Here is a 24,298-nt window from a genome sequence, read left to right on the forward strand (position 1 = left end):
AAGTATTTTCACTGAATAGATGAAACCAGCCATGGATCTAACTAAGATTTTAAATTTATTGGAAGTCTGGCATACTAAAGGAAATATTTTCAGGTTTTATTTGTTTTTTAGCCAAATGACTCTGGTTTATATTGTTTCTTTGTATTTCCATCCCTCTACCTCTCTCCCCCAGTCTTATTGTACTGATCCTGATCTTGTGCTGGAGCTGAAGAATCTCATTGTAATATTTGCAGATACTTTGCAGGTGGGTGATAATCTAACATTCATTTAATGTCTATTTTGACCACTTAAAGATATACAAAATACAGAACATACTTATTTATTTTTATTATGGATTAATGGTAATAAATTAGTAGTAAACAAATGTTTGCTTATGTATTGGTATTCCCTATTACCCAAGACTTTTCATTCTCCCCAGCTTCCTGATTATGAAGTTTGGACAGAGCTCAGGAGTTAATTACCATTTTTTAAAAAATATTGTCATTTGAGGGCGCCTGGGTGGCTCAGTGGGTTAAAGCTTCTGCCTTTGGCTCAGGTCGTGATCCTGGGGTCCTGGGATCAAGCCCTCATCGGGCTCTCTGCTTGTCAGGGAGCCTGCTTCCCTTTCTCTCTCTGCCTGCCTCTCTGCCTGCCTGGGATCTCTGTCTGTCAAATAAATAAATAAAATCTTTAAATTAAACAAAATAAATAAATAAAACATTGGTCATTTGGGACACCTGGGTGGTTCAGTCGTTAAGTGTCCTGCCTTCAGCTCAGGTCATGATCCCAGGGTCCTGGGGATCGAGCCCCACACTGGCTTCCTGGCTCAGTGGGAAGCCTGCTTCTTCCCTCTCCCACTCCCCCTGCTTGTGTTCCCTCTCTTGCTGTGTCCTCTATCAAATTAAAAAAAAAAAAATCTTTAAAAAAATAAATAAAATATTGGTCATTCAGTTAGAATAAAGTTTTTGTCTAGATAAACTATTTTTGTAGTTAAATAAAAATGCGCATGGTATAGTGGAAAGAACTTTGAACTAGAAATGAGAAAATGCAAGTTCTGCCTTAGCATGGGCTCTGGGAGTCACACAAGACCCTGAGTTTGTACCTCTTCTATTGACTAATTGTATATTTATAGGTTCTTTAGACCCTCATGAAAATGGTTTTTTCCTAGTTTTCGGGATTGTTTTGAGTTTTAAGTGTAATAACAAATATGAAAACATACAGTTTGAAAAGCTATATCCCACTCATTTCCTTTTTAATTTCAGGTGTACTAGGACTGAGCAAATCACTTTACTTCTTTGAGTCTTGCTTTTTTTCTTTTTAAAAATAAAGTTAAAATTGAATTAATTTTAAGCTTGTCCCTTTTTCTTGATCATGGATGGTCAAGAATTGTTGCATTTTGTTTTGCATGTTTAAACTTTTGGGATTTTTATGCTTGGAAGAACATTTTGTGAAATATAGGTTAACGTTTTCCAAAGTGCGATAATAGATGTTACTTTAAAAAGAATTCTGGGGATGCCTGGGTGGCTCAGTGGATTAAAGCCTCTGCCTTCGGCTCAGTTCATGATCCCAGGGCCCTGGGATCGAGCCCCACATAGGGCTCTCTGCTCAGCAGGGAGCCTGCTTCCTCCTCTCTCTCTGCCTGCCTCTCTACTTGTGATCTCTGTCTGTCAAATAAATAAATAAAATCTTAAATAAATAAATAAATAAAAAGAGTTCTGCATTCTAAAACATTTGGGAAATAAGTGAAGTAACACAGATTTCTCCACTAAAAGTCTTTCTCAGAGCAAATTTATACCATATGATTCCAAAAGGAAGGTGCTTATGCAGCATTTTCCTGATATATTTGATCCTTGGGTCTCCCCCCTGCCCCGCCCCATATGACATCTCATAGATTTAGAGCTTCCTATAATATACTTTGGGAAATGCTAATTGAAACTGCTTGCTTCATCACAAGATTCTTTTCGTCCTAGAGTAATGGTTGCCTGCTTTATGCTTAACCCTAAAAAGATTCCACATACTCCTTCAGTAAATTATTTTATCGTCATATCTTTATTAATTTTTCTGCCTTATACTTTAACACTGGGATAATGTGGATTTTTTTGTTTTCATGAATTTTGTGACATTTATCTGTAATATTGATTTCTAGGCAAAAAAAAAAAAAAAACTTTTGGTAAGTTTTATCGGAGACTACCTTAATTTTTTAGGCCTATCTCTAAATAATGTGAGGGGGAGTTTTGCTATCCTTAATGACTCAAAGCATTACTACTCAAAGCATGGTAGGGATACCACTCACTGGTCTGGAAAGGGTTAGTAGTCCAAAAACTGTTATGGATCCATAGCAAAAAGGAGCTTCTGTCAGAATGTAAATCAGCTACATCACTAAGTACAAAATTTAGATCAACTGGCATTTATTTTGTAGCAAGATTTTCTCAATGTAAGTTAGCTGCATTGATTTATATTCTGGTACAAGCTCCCATTTGTAAACCATAATGAACTGTTCTGAATTGGCACTTTGAGTACAATTAAAGGTAGAATATGTGCTGTGGTTCCAAGGATCTCTAGAGAATTGGAGAAGAGTAATAGACAATATCAGGTAATAGAGGCATTAGAAAGTAATAGTAATGGATGTATAAGCCCTTGTAAGTGTACCTTTCTAATCTTAACTTCTTTGAAATAAGATTGAGGAAAACAAACGAGTCCTTATTACTTATTCAGCAGTCCTGCAGTACTTTCATTCCAGTGAAAATTGACAGGCTGAGTATTAGGTGGGTTTTATTATACATAGTTAATAAATGCTGACTTTTCAAGTTACACTTTTTTGTTGTTGTTGTTGGTTTTCTTTGTGTAAGACAGAGAGGTGGGGAGGGGCAGAGGGAGAGAGAATCTCTAGCAGGCTACATGCCCAGCACGGAGCCTGATGACCCTGAGATCATGACCTGAGCCAAAATTAAGATTTGGGACGCTTAAATGACTGAGCCACCCAGGCGCCCTTCAAGTTATACCTTTAAAAGAATTGGGGAGGTCTTTACAAAACTTAAAGAATACTGCATGATAATTAGTATTTAAAAATTGGCACTTTGCCACCCTAAGGAAAATTTTCTTTTCATATTTCATTTTGTTACTTAAAGCTGACTAAATAACATTAAAAAGTAACACTAGCATATTTTTTTGCCCTTTTTTTGGCCTATTTATTGCCTATTCAGTAAATCAGAAGTAAACATTTATGATTTCATTCACTAACATTTTTTGAGTACCCACCATGTACTAGTAGCTAGATGATGTGTAAAATGATGGAGATATAAAAATAAGTAAGATATAAAATCAGTGAGATATAAAAATCCTTCAAGAAATTTACAGTTTAGTTGTAAACAAGATGCATAAGACCTATTAATATAGCAGTATATTAAAAAGCTTTGACCTCGCAGATGATAGAATGTCTAACTGATTCCAGGAGTTGGGAAAGTCTGTATAGAAAGTTAAAACGCGAGGTGGATTTTAAAAGATAAATTCATCAGGTACATATCAAGAAGGAGGCATGAATGGCAGGGAAAATAAAACAGCATGTATAAACTATAGATAGAGTGTTAGTATGGTGAGCACGAGATTGGTCGAGTAGTTTGTGATAGAAACTATAGTAGATGTGTGTGAGCAAAGAAGTGCAAATAGTGGTAATGAAACTGATCCAAATTATGGCAAGAATTGTGGGACTTTAGTTTGATCTAAATTATGGCAGGAATTGTGGGACTTTAATAAATCTTTGGTAATTTTTAACCAGAGGAATGGCATGATTATATTTATACTTTAAATGATAGTTTAAAGAGTCTTGGCAATAGATTGAGTTGAAAGAGACAGATGGTTGGAACTTCAGTCGAGGCAAGAGTTGTGAAGGACTGAAATAAAGCAGTGGCACTGGGAATACTTCTGGAAAAAAATAAGTCATAGAGAGGGATGATAGATTTGAGATTTTTGAAGGAGGTAAAATCAAAAGAATTTGGTGAATGATTAGATATGTTTGTGTGTGGGGTTTAGATGTTTTTCAGGTTTCTTTCCTGATAAATTGGATTGGTGGTAGAACTATTAACACAGATAGGAAATAAGAAAAGCACTTTGTTTAGTTGGAAAGGGATGAGATAAGTTAACTTTAGCGTGCTTGTAGCATACTGATTGGAGATGTCTCACAGGTATTGGAATTAAATATCTGGAACTTCCAGAGGCATAACTAGAGATGTAGATTCAGAATAATCAGAGAAAATGTGTTTGAAGTCAGTAGACGTCAGGTTATGCTAGAGACCTAGAAGAAAAATCCAAGGGTGGAGATAGAAGAAAAAGGGCAACTGGAAGGATGACTGTTCATAAACAAGAGGAGAACAAAGAGAGAGAGTAGTGTTACAGAATTCAAAGCAGACGAGTTTCAAGAGAGGTAATGTAGAATGAGACATCATTGCCTTCTATATTTAGGAGGTAATCTGTGACATTGTTGAGAGCAATTTTAAAGGAATAGGAGTGGCAGTTAGATTGTAGTAGGTTTGTCTATGAAGAGAGTAAGAAAAGGAGGCATCTGGCAGGGCACAGCAGATTGAGGAAGGGCTTTTTTGGTTTTTTATTACTTTTCTTAGTTTAAGGATGGTAGGTAGTTAGCATATTTATTTAGCAAAGAGAAAGGAACTAGTGGAAGTTAAAGATAATAGTGAGTAGGATCAAAAAATAAGGAAGGTGGAAACCTTGAAGGGAAAGAAGGGAAAACTCTGATACAACAGAAATCTTTTGTCCTGAAAATGGGTAAAATTTTAGTGACTTTCTATTTGGAAAGGAATAAAGTTAGGGAGAGTGTATGTTCGATGGAAAGGTATATTTTTTCCCCCATACAGCGAAGTCGATCTTAAACTGAAGGTACAAAAGGAAGCCAGCCTGTTTCAGACAAAATATATTCCCTTGTCTTCTTTTATCCTTTTTAGGGATCACTTTCCAAGATACCATTATGTAGATCACTAAACCTGAACTTTTCCTCAGGCTTGACTTCTAATACTTTTTAAGATTAACAGTGTAATCCAGACTGAAAAGAAAGAAGAAATACAAAAATTATTCCAGCTTCTTAAAACTTTTTCTAGATTCTTTTTTACCCTAATGCAACCTAGTAGAAAGTAAAAAAGAGGCCTTCTTTTTGTGCTGGTAGAATGACATACAATATGATATAGTGATCACTTTCAAACAATTCTTCAGTATTCCCAACACTTCTTTACTGAGTATACGTATTTATTTGACTTGTTTATCACTTTGTTGTGTTTTAGGGTTATGGTTTTCCAGTGAACCGACTTTTTGACCTTTTATTTGAAATAAGAGACCAATACAATGAAACACTTCTTAAGAAATGGGCTGGAGTTTTCAGGTTAGTCAAAAGCCATGAAACTTTAAAAGGGAAAAAGTTTGTTAAATGCTAAAATGATTGATTTTACATTTAGCAATAAAAAATGCTTATTGGGGCGCCCGGTGACTCAGTCATTCAGTTTCTGCCTTTGCCTTGTGTTATAATCCCAGGGTCCTAGAATGGAGCACCAGACTCCTTGCTCAGTGGGAAGCCTGCTTCTCCCTTTCCCACTCTGTTGCTTGTGTTCCCTCTCTGGCTGTCTCTCTCTCTCTGTCAAATAAATAAAATCTTTTTTTAAAAATGTTACAAATTTTCATTGTGGTAAAAGATACATAACAAATTTTGTCATTTTAACCTTTTTAAAAAGTACAGTTTCGTGACATTAAGTTCATTTATATTGTTGCAACAACCCCTACTATCCTTCAGAACTTTTTCATCTTCCCAAACTGAAACTGTACCAATTAACCATTAACTCCCTCATCCCTTCTTCTAGCCCCTGGCAGTCACAATTCTACTTGGGTCTCTATGAATTTGGCTACTCTAGGTACTTCATATAAGTGGACTCATACAGTGATTATTTCATTCAGCATAATGTTTCCAAGGTCCACCCATGTTGTAGCATGTATCAGTATCTCATTCTTTTTCAAAGCTGGATAATATTCTGTTATATGGATATGACCACATTTTATTTATCCATTTACCATCTATGGACAGTTGGGTCATTTGAACCTTTTTTGCTGTCATGAGTAAGGCTGCTGGGAACACTGATGTACAGATACATGTTTGAGTTCTTGTTTTCAGTTCTTTAGGGTATATACTCAGAAGTAGAATTGCTGGATTATATGGTACATGTTTAATAAATTGAGGAAGAGGAACCAGCATACTGTTTCTCCCAGAGTGGCTGAACCCTTTATAATAAATTTATTATTATACTACTTTTAGTTCTAATCTCTGTAGTTTTTTTTTTTTTCCTCCAGTAAATGATTGGATGTAAGGCTGTAAGTATTCAAAGGTATTTAATATTAGAAACAGAGATCTATACCTTTTAAATTTTGTTTGGAGAAAGTGCTATTTTTATAAACAATATTAGATTAAAAATCTTTAAAGCATCTAATTAGGAAAATTACTTTTGCTTTAATCACTTGCCTGCAGGGAATGGACAAATTATTTTAAGATCTATATAATTTTGTATTGCCATGAGAAGAGAAACTTTGTTCCCTAATTCTAAAATCTTTTTTCTCCTCCCTCTTCCCTCCTTCCCTTTCTTCCTTTCTTTTTTCTTTCTTTCAAAATGTAAATCGTGAGCTCTTACATCTAGGTTGCCCAAATTGATAGAAGTGATGAGGCAATAATACTTGATGAGATTAAAACAGAAAATATGTGAAAGGATTTAACATCAGCTTGGCATTTGCCTCATCAGTTTTCAAAACTGTGGAGGGTTGACCTTCTGAGTACTGTGATAGAAATCTTTTAAAAATACTTAAGTGGTTCATAAGGAGATACACTTTTGTTAAATTCTGATTTGTACTTTTTGTGTTAACATTCCTTAGGGGTTATGTTGTCAGGATGTTGTCTCAAGTGGAGAGTTGACAGTCTTGATGAAACATGTATTAAGTCTCAGCAATTTTTGATCTTTACCATTTTAGAAATACAGGTAGTGCTTATTGATAGGAGTGGTAATCTATAATGTGTATGCTATGATATAATGTGTTTTCTCTTATTTATCATAAGACTTCTAGTATGAGGTAGCACCTTGGTGACTCAGTCAGTTAAATGTCTTACTCTAGATTTTGGCTCAGGTCATGATCTCAGAGTTATGAGATCCAGCCCCACATTGGGCTGCATGCTCAGTGCAGAGTCTGCTTGAGATCCTCTCACTCTGCCCCCCTCCCCTACCCCTGTACTAGAACTCATGTGCTCTCTCCCTCTGTCTCTTTCTCTCGAATTCATAAAATAAATCTTAAAAAAAAAAAAAAAAGACTTCTAGTAATGAGTTTGTTCCCCAAGATTGGGGAAACCATGAGATATTGTTTTCTCTCTGGGAAGGTAATGGGTTCATTCAGATGAAGATAAGATTAATGTTATCCTCCATTGTAGTTGGGGAGGAGAATGAATGATAGCTTGGCACTTCTAATGAGTAATTCCCAAATTATGGGTACTTTCAGTACCCTTCTAGACCATGCTTTTTGCTTAGATTTTTAAGAAGTAGCAGAGGGGCACTTGGCTGGCTTAATCAGTATAAGCATGCAACTCTTGATCTCAGGGATGTAAGTTTGAGCCTCATGTTGGGTGGTATAGAGATTACTTAAAAATAAAATCTTGAAACAAATAAGAGAAGAATATGTTTCAAGAATAAAATCTTGAAACAAATAAGAGAAGTAGCAGAATTTAAGCTTTTCTTATTTCTGACCTAAATCTTCAAATATTTTACAAGTAGTGAAGTGACAACCTCACAATGGCAAAAAAGTGAAAGTTGTCATCATTACTGAATAATTAAAACTTGGCTATTTCCATGATAGAATTTATAGTCTGACTATTATTATAGTTTATGTATCCATGTGTGGTTCTCTCCAACTATATTGTGAATACCAGTATTGTTTATATTTATATTCTTGATTGCCTAGCCCCAAGTATAATGCTTTATACAGAGTAAGAACTCAGTAAATGTTCATAGAATTCAGTTCAGTAAACAATCCCTTTTAAGACTACATTAACATTTTCAGAATGTGAATGTACCATTTAATAAATTATCTCTCCTTGCATATAAATAATTCCTTGCCATTTGTGTGAAGTAAGTAATTTATGGCCTTCTAGTAGTTTCTTTTCTTTTTTTTTTTTTTAAGATTTTATTTATTTATTTGACAGAGAGAGACAGCAAGAGAGGGAACACAGGCAGGGGAAGTGGGAGAGGGAAAAGCAGGCCTTTTAGTAGTTTCTTAACCTGTAACTTGCCTTTTTTAAAAAATTTTAATTCCAATATAGTTAGCATACAGTGTTATATTAGTTTTGGGTGTACAGTATAGTGGTTCAACAATTCTGTGTTACACAGTGTTCATTAAGATAAGTGTGCTCTTAATTCCTTTTACCTATTTCACCCATCCCTCCACTCACCTCCCCTCTGGTAACCATCTGTTTGTTGTCTATAGTATAATTTTTCCTTTAACCCGTTATTTTAAAACACTATTTAGAAGGAAATAGAATTAGCTGAAGCCTCTCACAATATTGTAGGTGAACAGAGTTTTATTCTATACAGTCTTGTTGTATCTACCTTGCACACCATCATGATTTACAAACCTGTGCCTTTATTTCCAGCCTCTCATCAAGACCCTAGGCCCATTTATCGGTGAAATATCATTCATCCACTGCTCAAACTGTATCCTCTTGAGATCTTCTTTACCTCCGCAATGTCTCTAATGAGGTGACACTTATCATCATCTGTCCCTTTGCCCTGTTTAGAAACCATAGATACATCCAGATTATACCTTCCTTCATAATCCTCACTTAGTTTTTAAATCCTGTCTATATATTCTACTTCTTAAACATTCTTTCTGCCCCACTAGGACAGCTTTAATTCAGATCCTTAACACCTTTTATCTAGATTATTCTTCAGTCTTTTGCACTGGCCTCTGTGTTCGTTAATGTCCGTTTTCCAGTTTATCCTCCATGTAGTGGACCTATTACTCCAGGCTAAAATCTGGGTGCCTCAGTTTATCCATCTGCCCGGCCTCATTTACACCTTGTCTTTTGTCTATTTGACACTCCAGTAGTACTGCACTACTTGTGGTTTATTCCCTCCCATGCTCATACTTTTTTTTTTTACCCCTTATGCTTTTACTTGTTATGTTCCATCCTTCGGAAGTGCTGTTCTTCCATAATCTCTTTAGAAGTATTTCTTTTTCATCTTGAAAGACTCTACAGAGCTCATGTTTTCTTTATAAAACTTTCCATGAGATAGGCCCAGCTACTCTGATAAACTTAATCATTTCTCCTTTGTGCTATTTCTCAACCTTGTACCTCTTCTATTGTATGTATAACACATTATTATAAACATTATTGTTTGTTTTCATATCTGTATCTCCTCTTAGGTTGAGAACGAAGATTTTGCTTTTATCTTCATGAAGTAGGGAATTTTCATCACAATTACTCCAGAGCCTGGCACACAATAGATGCTCAATAAATATTGGTCATGCTGAGTTCCTGATTAAAAGAAAGTTGATGATTGGACAGCAAGTATATTTGGATAGTCTGGGTTAAGCTACAGTAACAAAAATGCCCCATATCTAAGCAGATGAACATAGACATTTTATTTCTAACACAGAAGTCCCTAGTAGGTCTAGTAGTCCAAGATCCAGGCTGTTTGCATTGGTGTTTCTACATTCTCAACATGGTCTGCCCTATTACCATTGGAAAGAGAGTCACACAGTTAGCTCATAAGTTAGTCTTGAAGCAACACCTATCACTTCCATTCACAACCCAGTGGCCAAAATTGGTGATACAGCTCTGTGCCTTTGCAAGAGGGCTGTGTAGGAGAACAGAAGGGTACTGGGTGAGTAGTAACTGTCTCTGCCTTACTAGATATAGAAGGTCCTTTTGTAAACACATTTTGAAAAGACTAAATAAAATAAATAAATAGAAGCACTGTTTTCATCTTCAGGGAATTTATGATCTAGTTGGGAAGAGAGAAGATACTTACAGTTTGAGAGTTGTCCCTAACAAGAAATACAACTGGAATACTCTTCATCTCATGGCTTTGTTTTTAATTATAGATAATGTTTGTTCTGACTGCACATCTTAAGAATTGTTCTAGGGGGCGTCTGGCTGGTGCAGTTGGTGAAGCATGTGACTCTTGATCTCGGCGTCATGAGTTTGATTCCTACACTGAGTGTGGAGATTACTTAAATAAATAAATCTTTTTAAAAAAAAATTGTTCTAGAGTAAAAAACTAAGACTAAAATGCTGAGAGGATATAAAACAAGTGGGAGGAAGGGATTGCACATGAATTTTGAGGGACAGTAGCTTCTCAGCCTTTTGGCTAAGATCAAGTGAATTTTGAGGGACAGAGTTTATTTTATATTAAATTTTAGATTGTCTAATAAAATGCTTTTGAAGTAATGGTCTTTTTTTTTTTTGTAAGTATTGTCTTATATCACTCTAGTGATACACTTTATTAATGTTAAATTTTCACTTCTTTTTTCTTAACAGGGACATTTTTGAAGAAGATAATTATAGCCCCATCCCTATTGTTAATGAAGAAGAATATAAAGTAGTCATCAGTAAATTTCCTTTTCAAGATCCAGACCTTGAAAAGGTACAAGTTAGTTTTTAATTCCAGAATTTTCTTAAACATAAATTCATAATAGTTATTGCTACCTAATATTGACCTGACATTGTAAGTGAGAGTGGCTTCTTTTGAAGCTTTTGTTGTTGTTGTGTTATTTGAGAAAATCAATTATGTTTTGTTAACTTTTAAAAAATTATGTTACTACTACTACGAGTGCTGCTGTTTTTCGAAGTTAAGAAGGGACTTTCCTGGGGATATTAGGAGCAGTTGTCCCAAATGTCAGGTGAATTCCCAGGACAGGTATTAGTAACATTACGTAGATTCTAAATTAGACAAAGTAAATGTTGAGTAGATTATAGGAATAGATTACATTCTAGGGAAAGAGAGGAGAATTTGTTTGAAATGTTCATCACTGTGGAAAATCTTATTTTGTGTTTTCTTTTCTAGAAATAATATACTTTGGCAAAAAGTTTATCTTGGTTAAATAAGAGGTGTATGAATGCAATTGCCACCTGTAGATTTTTCTTGAAGTAGGAATATGTATTTTTGGAGTAGAGATGTCTGAACAAAAGGTAGGATAGGGAAAGAAAATAGGCCAGCATGTAGAGTATTGTGGGAATACACACGATTGCACCTGTGTATTCATACTTGTGTGTATTCATACATATGTGTTCATACCTGCACATAAGCATACAGTTGTACCTATCTATTATCTCCGGGTAGAATCAGATCTCCTGGGAAAAGGGTATCATGTTTTCTGTTATTGTCACTTTTTTATTCTTTTTTTCCCTCTTTACTTTTTTTTATTGCCCAACTCTTTATAATTTAGTTCTTCTCTACATTTTTATTTCTTCACAATGAAGAACAAAAATGAATTTTGAATGAGTTGTGTGAACTCTGCTTGTAAATTTTTATTTTTTTATATACATAAACTAGGCATATTTTGTTTAATAGTCACTAAATATAGGACCATGTAATTCATAGCTTGTAGATTATAGCTAAGACTGCCATTACATATACATAATAGTTGTCTTCTGACACAGAAGACCAGAACTTTCCACAGGTCATAGCTTTGTTTTATTTGTTTTAATTACTGGTAATAAGTTTGTTCAGACTATAGCATCTGTATAAAGATTGGATTTGGCCCCAGTTCACATGCCAGCTCTGCCTGTGGCTTATTATAGGCAGATGACTTACCCTATTTGGGCATTTGTGCCACATCTCTCAAATGAGAAGTTTGAACTAAATAAACTCTAATGTCCTTTCTAATTACACAAAATTATCTAAAATAGGTTTATAGTTAAAAAGAAGTTTGACTTTGCTTGTAGGATGCTACCAAAATATGTAGTACCTCTTAGGATTAAGCTTGTTAGGAGTTGTCTTCATTGGTTCATATATTATTAAAAAGAAGAACTAATGTTGAAGTAAAAGCTACATGGAAAATTTAAATATGCAAGCTTCAAGAAAAATCTCATTAAGTTATTTAGTATCATTGGATATACTCCATTTTTTTCCTAATTTGAGTATAACTTTCAATTAAAACTAGTAGAAATGATATACAGCTGTCTCAAATAACTCTAGTTATATTTTCATTGTAAATTATGTGAACAAGTAGTAAGACTGAACATATATGCAAAGATCTGTCTTTTTGCAGATAACTGTACTTTGATTAGAACACTTTGCCTAAAACAAGAACATATTCTTATTGTCTTTAATGTCATTAAAATTAAAATTCTTAAAGCTAAAATTTCTTTCAAATAGTATTGGGTTCATTATTCTGTAGAGCATAAATTGGAGGTGAGTTAGCACTTGCATCATTATCAGGTGATTTTAAAGAATAGCAACTTATGGTTGGTTTTTGTAGTACTCCTGATTGAATCTCTAAATTTGGAAAGGTTGAACCTACCAGTTCTGGAGAGACACTGCTGTGTATGAATGTTTTCATTACCAGCCAGTTGAAAGTTTCTGATGGAGGTACCTAAGAATACCTTTGTTCATTCAATTATTTATCAGTCACCTGCTATATAGTAGACACTGTGCTATTTGGTGGTTATTCGGTTTCTGCTGTCAAGGAGCTTATAGTCAAGTGAGGGATAAATAGGACATTACAACTCACAAAATTTGGCATTCCTTAAGACAGAGGAGGCAGCATGCAGAAAGGCTGTAATTCTGTAGCATAAATTGCAAGGTAGATAAAATACAAGAGATGAAGATCAAGTAATGAAGATGAAATAGAAAGGGCCAGACTGTAAATAGTCCTTGTAAACAGTGTTAGAGAGTTCAGCCTTTATCCTAAGGGTTGCTGAGAAGTCACAACAGGGTTTTAAGCAATAAAACCATAATCAGATTTGTGCTTTAGAAAGATCTCTCTGGGGGCACCTGGGTGGCTCAATCAGTTAAGCGTCCGACTCTTGATTTCATCTCAGGTCGTGATCTCAGCGTCATAAGATCGAGCCCTGGGATGGGCTCTGGCTGAGCGTGGAGCCTGCTTAAGATTTCTCTCTCTTCCTTGGCCCTTCTCTGCTCTGCTCACACTTTCTCTCTAAAAAAAGAAAGAAAAGGAAGGAAAGAAAGGATGAAGGAAGGAAAGAAAGGAAGGAAGATGGATAAATTGATTGATCAATCTCTCTCTCTCTCTTTCTGGATAGTGAGTGGAGAATGGATTGGAGGAGAGTTAAGACTAATGTCTGGGAGACCAGTTAGGGGATTGTTGCAGTTATCTTGTTAAGAGAGACTGGTGACCTGAGTGGGAGTTACTGTCATGGAATTTGATTTAAGAGATGTTTAGGGGGCGCCTGGGTGGCTCAGTGGATTAAAGCCTCTGCCTTCAGCTCAGGTCATGATCCCAGAGTCCTGGGATCGAGCCCTGCATCAGGATCTCTGCTCAGCAGGGATCCTGCTTCCTCCTCTCTCTCTGCCTGCCTCTCTGTCTCCTTGTGATCTCTGTCTGTCAAATAAATAAATAAAATCTTGAAAAAAAAAAAAAAAAAGAGAGAGAGAGACGTTTAGGAGGGGAGAACGACAGGAGTTGGTGATTATTGCAAATGAGGGATGATGAAGATAGAGGGTAAAATATGATAGCCAGTTTCAGACCTGAAGGATGGTAGCATTCACTAAGATAGGGAACACAGGAAGAGCAGATATAGAAGGAAGTGATAATTTCACTATTAGATCTACTGAGTATGTCCCAAATGTCACAGCCACATGGAAGTGTCTAAGTGGTATTTAGATATATGGATTTGGACTTCAGAAGAGTTAGCCCAGAATTGTAGATTTAGGAGATAATAGTAGATTTAGGAGATAATAGGTGACCGAAGTCGTGAGAATAGATGAGATCATGGAATCTCATCTATGTATGGCAAGAAAAGAAGACATGGGATAGCGTGTAATTATGTAGAAATAATTTTAAGAGATAACTAGAGGAAGAGATATAGAGAAGATAGAGAAATAAAAGAAAAATCAGTTTGGGGGATGGATGCCAAGGAAGCAGAGATCATTTAAGAACCAGGAAGGAACGAACTTTGTCAGCTCCTTTAGATAAATCAGGTAACAAGAGAGCTGGAAAAGTCCATTGGATTTAACATCTACAGGATCATTAGACACCTTGGTAAGTAAGGGTACTTTTACTGGTTTAAGTAGTTGCAACGAATATTAAGATAGAAGTATAGATTGGAATTCATTAAGTATAAATAGGTTTTGGTAAAGGCTTTTTGGCTTTTGGTAAAAATCTTGGAGAGAATTTACCTTTTAGAGACTGAGAATTTGCCAGTAGGTATCGGCTGATAAAGCAGTTTATCCAAAAGGTACCCTGTAAATCATTGGCTGCACTGCTGTAAGGTACTATAGGAATTACGGAATGAAATGGATATCTTGTTGAATTGGTGTCAAGCCTTCACTGAAAGGGAGTGAGGGGAATCATTAGAATTAATTGATGATACTGAGCCAGGAAGATGGCCCATAACATTCATGGCCAACCTGAGTCGTGTATTATGAATGCAAATCAACAGAGAGCTAGGCATCTTTTGCAGGATACTTATTATCAAAACATACAATGGTATTGATATATGCTTTTTCTGCTTCTTAGAAGTTTTATTACATGGTTTAAGAGACAGGTCAGTTGCCACTTTATTTTCTTCAGAAATATTTCGGTTTGGGACACCTGGGTCGCTCAGTCAGTTAAGCATTTGCATTTGGCTCAGGTCATGATCTCCAGGTCCTGGGATCAAGCCCCACATCAGGCTCTCTGCTCAGCAGCGAGTCTGCTTTTCTTTCTCTCTCTCTCTCTCTCCCTCCCTCTCCCCTCACCCTTGGCCCTTCTCTCCCACTCGTTCTCTCTCCCTCAAATAAATAAATAAAATCTAAAAACAAACTTTTGGTTTTCTTTAAAATCTTAAGCATAACAGAGAAATATAATAGTAGGCTTTGAGATGCTGTTATTTCCTATTCAAATGTGAAAGCAATTTAATTTTTATATTTTTAGGTGAGTAGAATATCTTTCTCTAAAATTTAAAAAACATTATTAACTTGTTTTTCTTTTTACAGCAATCTTTCCCAAAGAAATTTCCCATGTCTCAGTCAGTGCCTCATATTTACATTCAAGTTAAAGAATTTATTTATGCTAGCCTTAAATTTTCAGAGTCACTTCACCGGAGGTAAGTTTACTAATAAGAAATATATCTTTATCATATCTATTTTTATGAAACAGTAAGGCTTGATTTTCTGGCCTTGATTCTTTAATGGATTATTATCTCATTGGAAAGGCTTGCACATTTTAGTAACATTGAGGTTAAGTTGCTGTAAATTTGGTGGTATGTATTTTTTACTTTCTATAATGTAAATCTTGAAACTTACATAAAAATAGAGATAGGAAACTCCTGTGTTCTCAGCATCTGTAACAATAATAAACATTTTGCCATATTTTCTTAAATTTTTTTGCTTAAGTATTTTATATATATTTTTTTAAGATTTTATTTGAGAGAGAAAGGGAGAGAGAGAGAGAGAGGGCACGTATCCAAGGGGCAGAGGGAGAGGGAGAGAATCTCAAGCAGACTTTGTGTTCAGTGTGGAGCCCCACATGGGGCCCATCTCATGACCCTGAGATCATGACCTGAGCCAAAACCAAGAGTCAGAGGTAATCAACTAAACCATCCAGGCACCCCTTTGCTGAGTATTTTAAAAAACAAATTCCAGGGGCACCTGGGTGGCTCAGTGGGTTAAGCCTCTGCCTTCGGCTCAGGTCATGATCTCAGGGTCCTGGGATCGAGCCCCGCATCAGGCTCTCTGCTCAGAAGAGAGCCTGCTTCCCCCTCTCTCTCTGCCTGCCTCTCTGCCTACTTGTGACCTCTCTCTCTCTCTCTCTCTCTCTCGTCTAGCAAATAAATAAAATCTTTAAAAAAAAAATTCCAGAAATAATGACATTTTACCCCTGGAAACAGTATGTGTTTCTAAAAGAATAAAGGCATTTCATTATTTAAACATCACACTTAACAAAATTAATACTATTCCATAGCATCAATTCTCTCGCCCATATCACTATTTTCTTGATTGCCCCCAAGATGTCTTTTTACCATTGGTATGTTTGTTTGCTAATAACAGTTTGCTACTGTTACTCTTTCTAGAGCTTTTATTAATTAATTTAATTTTAATTCATATAGGTAATATGCAGTGTTATATCAGTTTTAGGTATACAATGCAGTGATTTAGTAGTTCTGTACAGTACTCAGTGCTCATTATAAGTCTGTTCTTTAATCCACTTCACCTGTTTCACCCATCTCTTCCTCTAATAACCATCAGTTTGTTCTCTCTCTTTTCTTCTTTTGCTCATTTGTTTTGTTTCTTAAATCGCACATATGAGTGAAATCATGTGGTATTTGTCTTTCTCTAACTGATTTATTTCACCTAGCATTATACTCTAGCTCTATCCATGTTGTTGCAGATGGCAAGATTTCATTCTTTTTTATGGCTAAGTAGTATTCTGTTTTATTTATATATATATATATATGTGTGTGTGTGTGTGTGTGTGTGTGTGTGTGTATCACTTCTTCTTTATCCATTTATCTGTCAGTGGACACTTGGGCTGCTGTAGTTGGGGTCCAAATAAGAGTCACACCTTGGATTTGTTGTTAAATTTTTTTCCAATATTCTTTCTTTTTTTCCCCCTTTTTCTTTAGTTGTTTAGATCTTATTCATTTATTTCAGTTTTTCTGTTGCTCAGGTTACCAGTAACTAGATAATATCCCTACTTTGTGTTATTCACTTGTCAAAAAACTGATATTATTAATAGTTTTTTCCTTAATTAGGTTTAAAGTGAGGATTAAAAAAACGAACAGAATTAAAGAATGTTGTAGCAAATTGGTATCATACTCAGTAATGGAGAGCAGTACAGCAGTTGTTGGTAGCTGTAGTGAACTTGATTTTAGATGAGAGAATACCATTTATCTGGTGTGATGAAGTAATACCCAATGTTTATGGAGTTGGGAAATGTGATGTTATTCCTGTTTTGCTGACAAGTAAACTGAGGCTCAGAGAGGCTATGTCATCCAGAATGACCCAGCTAGTTAGTTAGAGAGCTGGGATGAAGGAAGAAGTCTTCTGACTCCCATATCAGTGAAAGTGTCTGGCATTTAAGGAACGACCAGTTTATCTTTATGCCACCTTTGTTCCAGCTACCTAGATGGACCTTGCATTATAGTCACATGACGTATTTCTAATTGTGAATACACTCTGGAAGAGAGAGTGGTGAAGCTGGCTTTCACAATCTCCCTCTCTGAATTCTATTCTTCTGAATTTGTATCTTGAATAGCAAGAAATACCTTTCAGCATGAAACTCTTCTGAATTTTAAGTCATAAGAAAGGCATGAAGGCAGTACATGTATAACAGTCATTTATTTTTCAAGCTGAAACAGAACAATGACAGTTGTTTTTATTTTATTGTATCTGTGTCTCTTATTGTAAGCTACCACTATTTTGGATATAGAGAGCATATAAGGGGTGCCTGAGTGGCTCAGTACATGTATAACAGTCATTTATTTTTCAAGCTGAAACAGAACAATAACAGTTGTTTTTATTTTATTGTATCTGTGTCTCTTATTTTAAGCTACCACTATTTTGGATTTAAAGAGCATATAAGGGGTGCCTGAGTGGCTCAGTGGATTAAGCCTCTGCCTTCAGCTCAGGTCATGATCTTAGGGTCCTGGGATCGAGCCCCGCATCAGACTCTCTGTTCAGCGGGGAGCCTGCTTCCCCCTCTCTCTACCTGCCTCTCTGCCTACTTGTGATTTCTCTCTCTGTCAAATAAATAAATAAAATCTTTTTAAAAAGTTAAGAGCATATAAATAAGTGGAGGAAGAAATGTGTCTTCTGCTAGCATAAAAGAGTTACCTGATTTTAGGTCTTATACTGCTTTTTCCTTGCAAATAGAGATCTTTAAAAGATTTCTTAATTTTTGCTCCTGATAATGTATGAGAAAAAAGGAAAAAAAGGAAGATAAATGAATGGTATCAGTTGTGCTATGTATTTCTCACAAGCCAGTGATTCTCAAAGTGTAGTCCTCAGACCAGCAGCATTAGGATCACATGGGAAATTATTAGAAATGCCTCCTCAGACCTATTGAATCTGAGGGTGGGGCCCTGGGTTTTATCAAGACCTCTGGGTAATTCTGATGCACTTTGCACTTGAAGAACCACTGCATTAAGCTCTTTAAGCTTCACTGTATTCTACCATCTCTTATACCAAAGTCTCTAAAGATACATTTCAAAGACATTAGCTTTTAACTTCAATCATAAAATTCTTTGTACTGCACAGCATGATATGATCTAGCACTTGAAAACCAATGGATAAATGAGAGTATTAACTGAAAATGATTAACAAATTACTACGATGGTAGTTTTCAACAGTGGAACTCAAATGGTCTGAGAGCCACCAGTAATTTATGCCTGTCTTGTTTTTCTTTTACCACTCTAAATTTTTTATTTGGACAGAGGCATTATAATACAGTGGTTAAGAATATAAACTTCAGGGTGCCTGGGTGGCTCAATGGGTTAAGGCCTCTACCTTCGGCTCAGGTTGTGATCTCAGGGTCCTGGGATTGAGCCCCGGGTCAGGCTCTCTGCTTGGCAGGGATCCTTCTTCCTCCTCTCTCTCTCTCTGCCTCTCTGCCTGCTGGTGATCTCTGTCAAATAAATAAAATAAAACAAAATCTTAAAAAAAAAAAAAGAATATAAACTTCAGACTTAGACCTTAGTTTGAGTCTTGATGGTGGCACTCACTAGTTCTAGTAGGATGTTGAGCAAGTCACTTAATCTGTTTAAATTGCAGTTTCCTCATCTGTAAAATGAGTGAATTAATTCATACAGTGGTTGTAAGAATTAAGCGAGGTAGTGCAGGTGTGTAAGGCACTCGGCATAGTGCCTGGCATATGGTGAGCACATAGTTACTTCAGAGAGGATGGGATATTACATTATTAGACATGAGACTGGAACTTGGAGTGTTTATATATTATTTTGTAAGCATGAGGGAATCGTTGAAGAATTTTAAAGTAAGGAATGACATTATTAGAGTTATATTCTAGAATGTTTACTCTGGAGACCTCAGTGTGGATGATAGATTGGAGTGGGATTAAAAAAAAAAATAGTCATGTTGAACTAGTGAAGGCAGTGGTTCAAGAAGGGAGATAAAGACTGAGATAGGATCAGTGGTGATGAAGAGGAAGGAATATAAGCAAGAAGTATTTAAGAGCCTGCTATTACCTGGTACTTAGGAATAATTAGAAGGTGAAGTTAAGGGAAGTTAACAATTTGACCTACCTTTGGGTGGACTTGAATTTGTTCATATATTCTCAAATAGATTCTGGTTGTAGTTAGTCTAAATCTTTGAAAACAATGATGCATGCATTCATCTGTTCTAAACATATGCATGTGAAAAGGAGAAACAAGTATCTTTTCAACATCCTACAACTTGGCTCAAATGGTGTATTTCAGAATTATTCTTGAAGCTGCAGTCTTCGCTCTATAATATTGATTCCTCATCTTTTACTTTAAATGTAGATTACTTTAACATTTTTTAAATAGGTAGTGTATACAACTTGCATATCCTAATATGTACTTTTTACTGCTTAATCTAAATGTTGATTATTGAAAAATAGGACTGACATCTAATTAAGATATTGTTAAACTGTAGAAAGTATAGAGTCCTAGCAGTTTGCAATTAACTTTTGTTTTATTTACAGAGGACAGACATTGGGTATTTAATTGTTATCTGATATTTTTATTGCATTTATAGCACCATAGATAAAAGTCATTAGTCATAATATTATGTCTAATTTTCCCTAAAGCCTCCCTGTTGTCTTACTAGAACTAGAATTGGCACCTCAGTTCTGACTTTGTATGTGAACTCCTAGCCTTTCAGGAAGTCAGTGTTGTGGACTAATGCTGGGGCAGAAAAGATTGTGAAGTTTTTTTTCCCTCTGTCTTTGACATGAGTATTTGTCACTTTTGTTAATTCAGTATCTAATCATTGTAATGAACTATGAACATAAGTTATTCATTCAACAAGGCTTTTATGTTTACATTTTTTTAAAATTATGCTTTACTAAATACATTGGCTATTTTCATTTTGTTAATAAGAGAATTGACAGTTCAGATTACAGAGACACACAGCATAGTTTATTGAAAAATATGTAAATCTAAATTTGTTCGAGATCATCAGGTTTCTGACATACATTTTTATTTTAAAAATTTGTATCTGTGATCTGAAATTGAGCTATTAGAGTTCCTTTGTTCTTTTATTTGTCATTAAAAAGTTATGGAAAAAATCACTTTCTGGGTTTAAAGCTCTTTTATTATGTTTAAATGTATTTGGAGTTTGATTTTTAGAACCAGAAGATGCCTCAGAGCTTTTTATTACAAATGTTTGGGTTTCTTTTTATATATGAATAAAAGTAGGGCTGGAGAATGAAATGACTTCATGAAGAGACTTCAAAGTCTCAACTACTTGGTCACAGAGGAAACATCTGGACCTAATAAGATCTGTAAGAAATTTTCAGTTTGCATGAGAGATTAAGCTATATAATATTTTAAGAGGTTTGTTATAATTAAGATTTAATTATGAAATTTTTTTTAAATGTAGGAAGAGTATGGGTTATATAGGCTCAAAGGACAAGGAGTTAAGGAAAATATTGCTCAGTTGAGATAAAAACCTGATGGTGGAAATACTGGTCATTGTCAGGTAAATCTTGTTAGCACAAATAGGACATAGGTGCTGATAGTTTTCTTTCTCTGCTTTCACCTAAGCAAGAAAAAGGTTATGCATTGACTCAGCATCAAGGAAGTTCAGGGAAATTAACAGAAGGCATTATCTATGCTGGATAAGTTTTCATCTGAGAAGTATGCTATTCAGGGTGTCTTTAAGCATAATTTGAGTGTGTCAGAAAAGAAACCAGAGGAGTAGGTAACCACCTCTTTTTTGACAGAGTGAGTATATTGATTGTTCTAGGACACTGTTGATAGATTAGCAAGAGTTCTCTGTCCCAGAGTTTGTTGTCAAGTAACCCTGGAACCCTACTGGTAAGTCTGGGAAGTCTTGATTTTAGTTGTAAAAAATCAGAAAAATATTCTTTTAGGTATGTTAGAGTTAGGGTTAGCAGATAATGAAAAAAATGCCTGCGTTAAAATGGAGAACATTGGAGTAGTAGTGAGAAGTACCTGTGTTTTGTCAAATCTTGCTCTATTTGCAATTAAAAAGTAAATATAAACTATAAATATTTGTGCTTCATGGATTATTAAGAGTAACATTTTAATAAAAGAGAAAGGATGCTAAAATTTTAGTCTGTATAGCAGTGGTTCTCAGCTGGAGTAATTCCACCCCGAGACCCCAGGTACATTTGGCAATGTCTTTGGGCTCCCAGCCACAACTTAGGGGGAAGGGAGCTACTTGCATCTAGTGGGTAGAGGCCAGGAATGGTGCTAAACATCCTTCAAAGCATCCTCAAAGCACAGGACAGCCCCACAGCAAAAAATTATCTTGCATGAAATGTTAACAGTGCTGAGACTGAGAAAACTTAGTGTAAGGACAGTATAATCCTTTTGATAATGAAGCTATATATATTAATATATATTTGAAGAAGTCATTGTTTACTTAAATCAAAGGTCTAGTGCTTAGGAGAAAATAAAAAGCTTGTTAGTGCTAGCCTAGCAATCTTGAGGATGTTAAGAAATATCATATCAAAAAAATATCAAAAAAAGAAAAAAAGTTTTCTTTTTTTCTTTGCACCAAATTAAAACTAGTATAAGGTAATTATGTTTACTTCTTTGAATCTTTTAAAAAAAATCTCAGTGGACATGATATTTTTGTTATATTAAAGTTAAATCTAGTAATTAATTATATCTAGAAAGAGCTCATATCAATTTACATTTAAAAATAATTTTAGCTGTAGTTGTATTTGAAATGTCTTTAGAAGTATCCCATAGTGGAGTCATAATTTAAGAATAATATTATTTCCCTTTATACTAAGTACCCCATGGTTTTATTGTAATGGTTAATGGAATACATTTAAATTATGCCATAAATGAACATTCTGCTTTGTTGAAAATGTTGTTTTTGTGACAGAATTGAATTTGGAGATTTAATAAATTTGGATAATTTATTTAAAGATATAAAAGAATGAGGTGGAACAAATTATTGTAGTTAATTGTGTTAAATCATTCAGGAAGCTAACTATACCTTTGTGGAAAGCAAAATAATAATCAACTTCTATTTTTAGCTCAACAGAAATAGATGATATGCTTAGAAAATCTACAAATCTGCTGCTGACCAGAACTTTGAGTAGCTGTTTACTGAGTCTTATTAGAAAACCTCATATAGGTTTGACAGAGGTAAGTAAAAAAAAAAATACTAGTTAAATCTTTCATTATATGAAAAAAAATATATAAGTTATTGCTAAATATCATCCTGTAAAACTAGATTTCTATTTTTTAAAATTTTTTTTATTTTTAAAGATTTATTTATTTTAGAGAGAGGGTACAGGCCTGTGTGGGGCGGGGCTGAGGAAGAGGAATAGGAAGAGAGAGAATCTTGAGCAGACTCCCTGCTAACCGCAGAGCTCCACATGGGGCTTGATCTCATAACTCTGAGATGATGACCTGAGCCAAAATCAAGAGTCAGACACTTAACCAACTGAGCCACCCAGATGCCCCATCTGTTTTGAATTTATTAGTAGAAATGGATTTTTTTTTAGTGTAAATTCAAGCTATTTGAGGGGAAAGGGTTTACATGGAGAATATTAGAACATATATGTAGGTTTGTGATTGCCAGACTTTCTATGAAAAATGAAAATACTCATTGTTTTACTTGGTAAATGTATAAAATTTGGAAAAGTACTTTTAAGAGTTGTTCTAAGTTAATTGGCAGTTAAACTCTTGATTTTTTTTTTAAATTATAGCATTTATAGTATTTGCAGCAGGCTTTTGAAATCAGATAATCCCTTGTATCCTATAAAGCTGTAATTATGCAGAAATGGTACAATTGCTGAAAATAATAATTCATTTTCATAAACCAGATGGTTTTGTGTACATGTAACCTACATTTTAACAGATTTATTTTGTATTTTCTAGCTAGTGCAAATCATCATAAACACAACACACTTGGAACAAGCTTGCAAATACCTTGAGGACTTTATAACTAATATTACAAACATTTCTCAAGAGACTGTTCATACCACAAGACTTTATGGACTTTCTACTTTTAAGGTATGTAAAAATCCGACCAAAAAGTTTTATTTCTATTACTATAAGCAAACTTTAAAAAATACAAGACAATTTTTATCATATACTTGATTCCATTATATTCTGAACCATTGAAAATTAGAGATTAATCATTGTCAACAACAAATAGATAAATGTGAGTTTCCTTTTGGCATTTTAAACATCGTCCCTAAAATGGAGAAAAATGTATTGATTTTCCACAGCTATATTACACTTTGTTCATGTTTTGAAGACTTACGGTATTGCTAAAGCAGCCTTAACTGGATTTCTGTTAATGTCTCACAGTTCCATAATTAATTTTATATGTAATGTGTATACATGTGTGTGTTTGGAAATTAAAAATGTAAGGTGAATTAGATAAGTGTAAGACTGGCTTTATATTCTTTATTAACTCTGATCTGAAGAAAAATAAATATTACCTTTTTACATGTTACCAAAGGCCTTTGTTCTTCTGAATGGAAAGATTTCTGTTTATATAATTCTGTGTGCTATCCCAAAAGATTAATTAATGGTTGTTTTAAGAATAATGGTAGATTGAATAATTTCATTAATTTGTTTTATAAACTGTTTCATAATTTTATTGATTTGGGGTCATATAGATGAGACCCTGGCATAATCTTATAATATAAATCCCTTTTCATTGACCAGTTTATTAAATTAATATAAACCACTTTCTGATCTCTTATCTTTAAAATAGGCTGGCTAGTTTAATTTTTTTTTTTTTAAGATTTTAATTATTCATTTGGTAGAGAGAGAAAGCATGAGCAGGGGGAGGGGCAGAAGGAGAAACAGGCTCTCTGGTGAGCAGGGAGCGGAGCAGGGAGCTGGCTCTGGGTCTCAATCCCAGGACCCTGTCATACCTGAGCTGAAGACAGATGCTTAACCAACTGAGCCAACCAGGTGCCCCTAGGCTGG

General features: G+C 34.9%; 1 protein-coding gene across 6 annotated transcripts in view; it reads left to right on the plus strand.

The window, feature by feature from the left end:
* Nucleotides 1-24,298, plus strand: part of EXOC6 (exocyst complex component 6) — a 243,418-nt gene that overhangs the window by 118,440 nt on the left and 100,680 nt on the right. For all 6 annotated transcript variants that reach the window (XM_032312084.1, XM_032312081.1, XM_032312082.1 and 3 more), the window contains 6 exons: nucleotides 173-244; nucleotides 5,268-5,365; nucleotides 10,547-10,652; nucleotides 15,168-15,277; nucleotides 22,384-22,495; nucleotides 23,234-23,368. In XM_032312084.1, the coding sequence (XP_032167975.1) occupies nucleotides 173-244; nucleotides 5,268-5,365; nucleotides 10,547-10,652; nucleotides 15,168-15,277; nucleotides 22,384-22,495; nucleotides 23,234-23,368 (633 nt within the window). The remainder of the gene's footprint in view (nucleotides 1-172; nucleotides 245-5,267; nucleotides 5,366-10,546; nucleotides 10,653-15,167; nucleotides 15,278-22,383; nucleotides 22,496-23,233; nucleotides 23,369-24,298) is intronic.

The sequence above is a fragment of the Mustela erminea genome, chromosome 14 (assembly GCF_009829155.1).
Source record: "Mustela erminea isolate mMusErm1 chromosome 14, mMusErm1.Pri, whole genome shotgun sequence".
Taxonomy (NCBI): domain Eukaryota; kingdom Metazoa; phylum Chordata; class Mammalia; order Carnivora; family Mustelidae; genus Mustela; species Mustela erminea.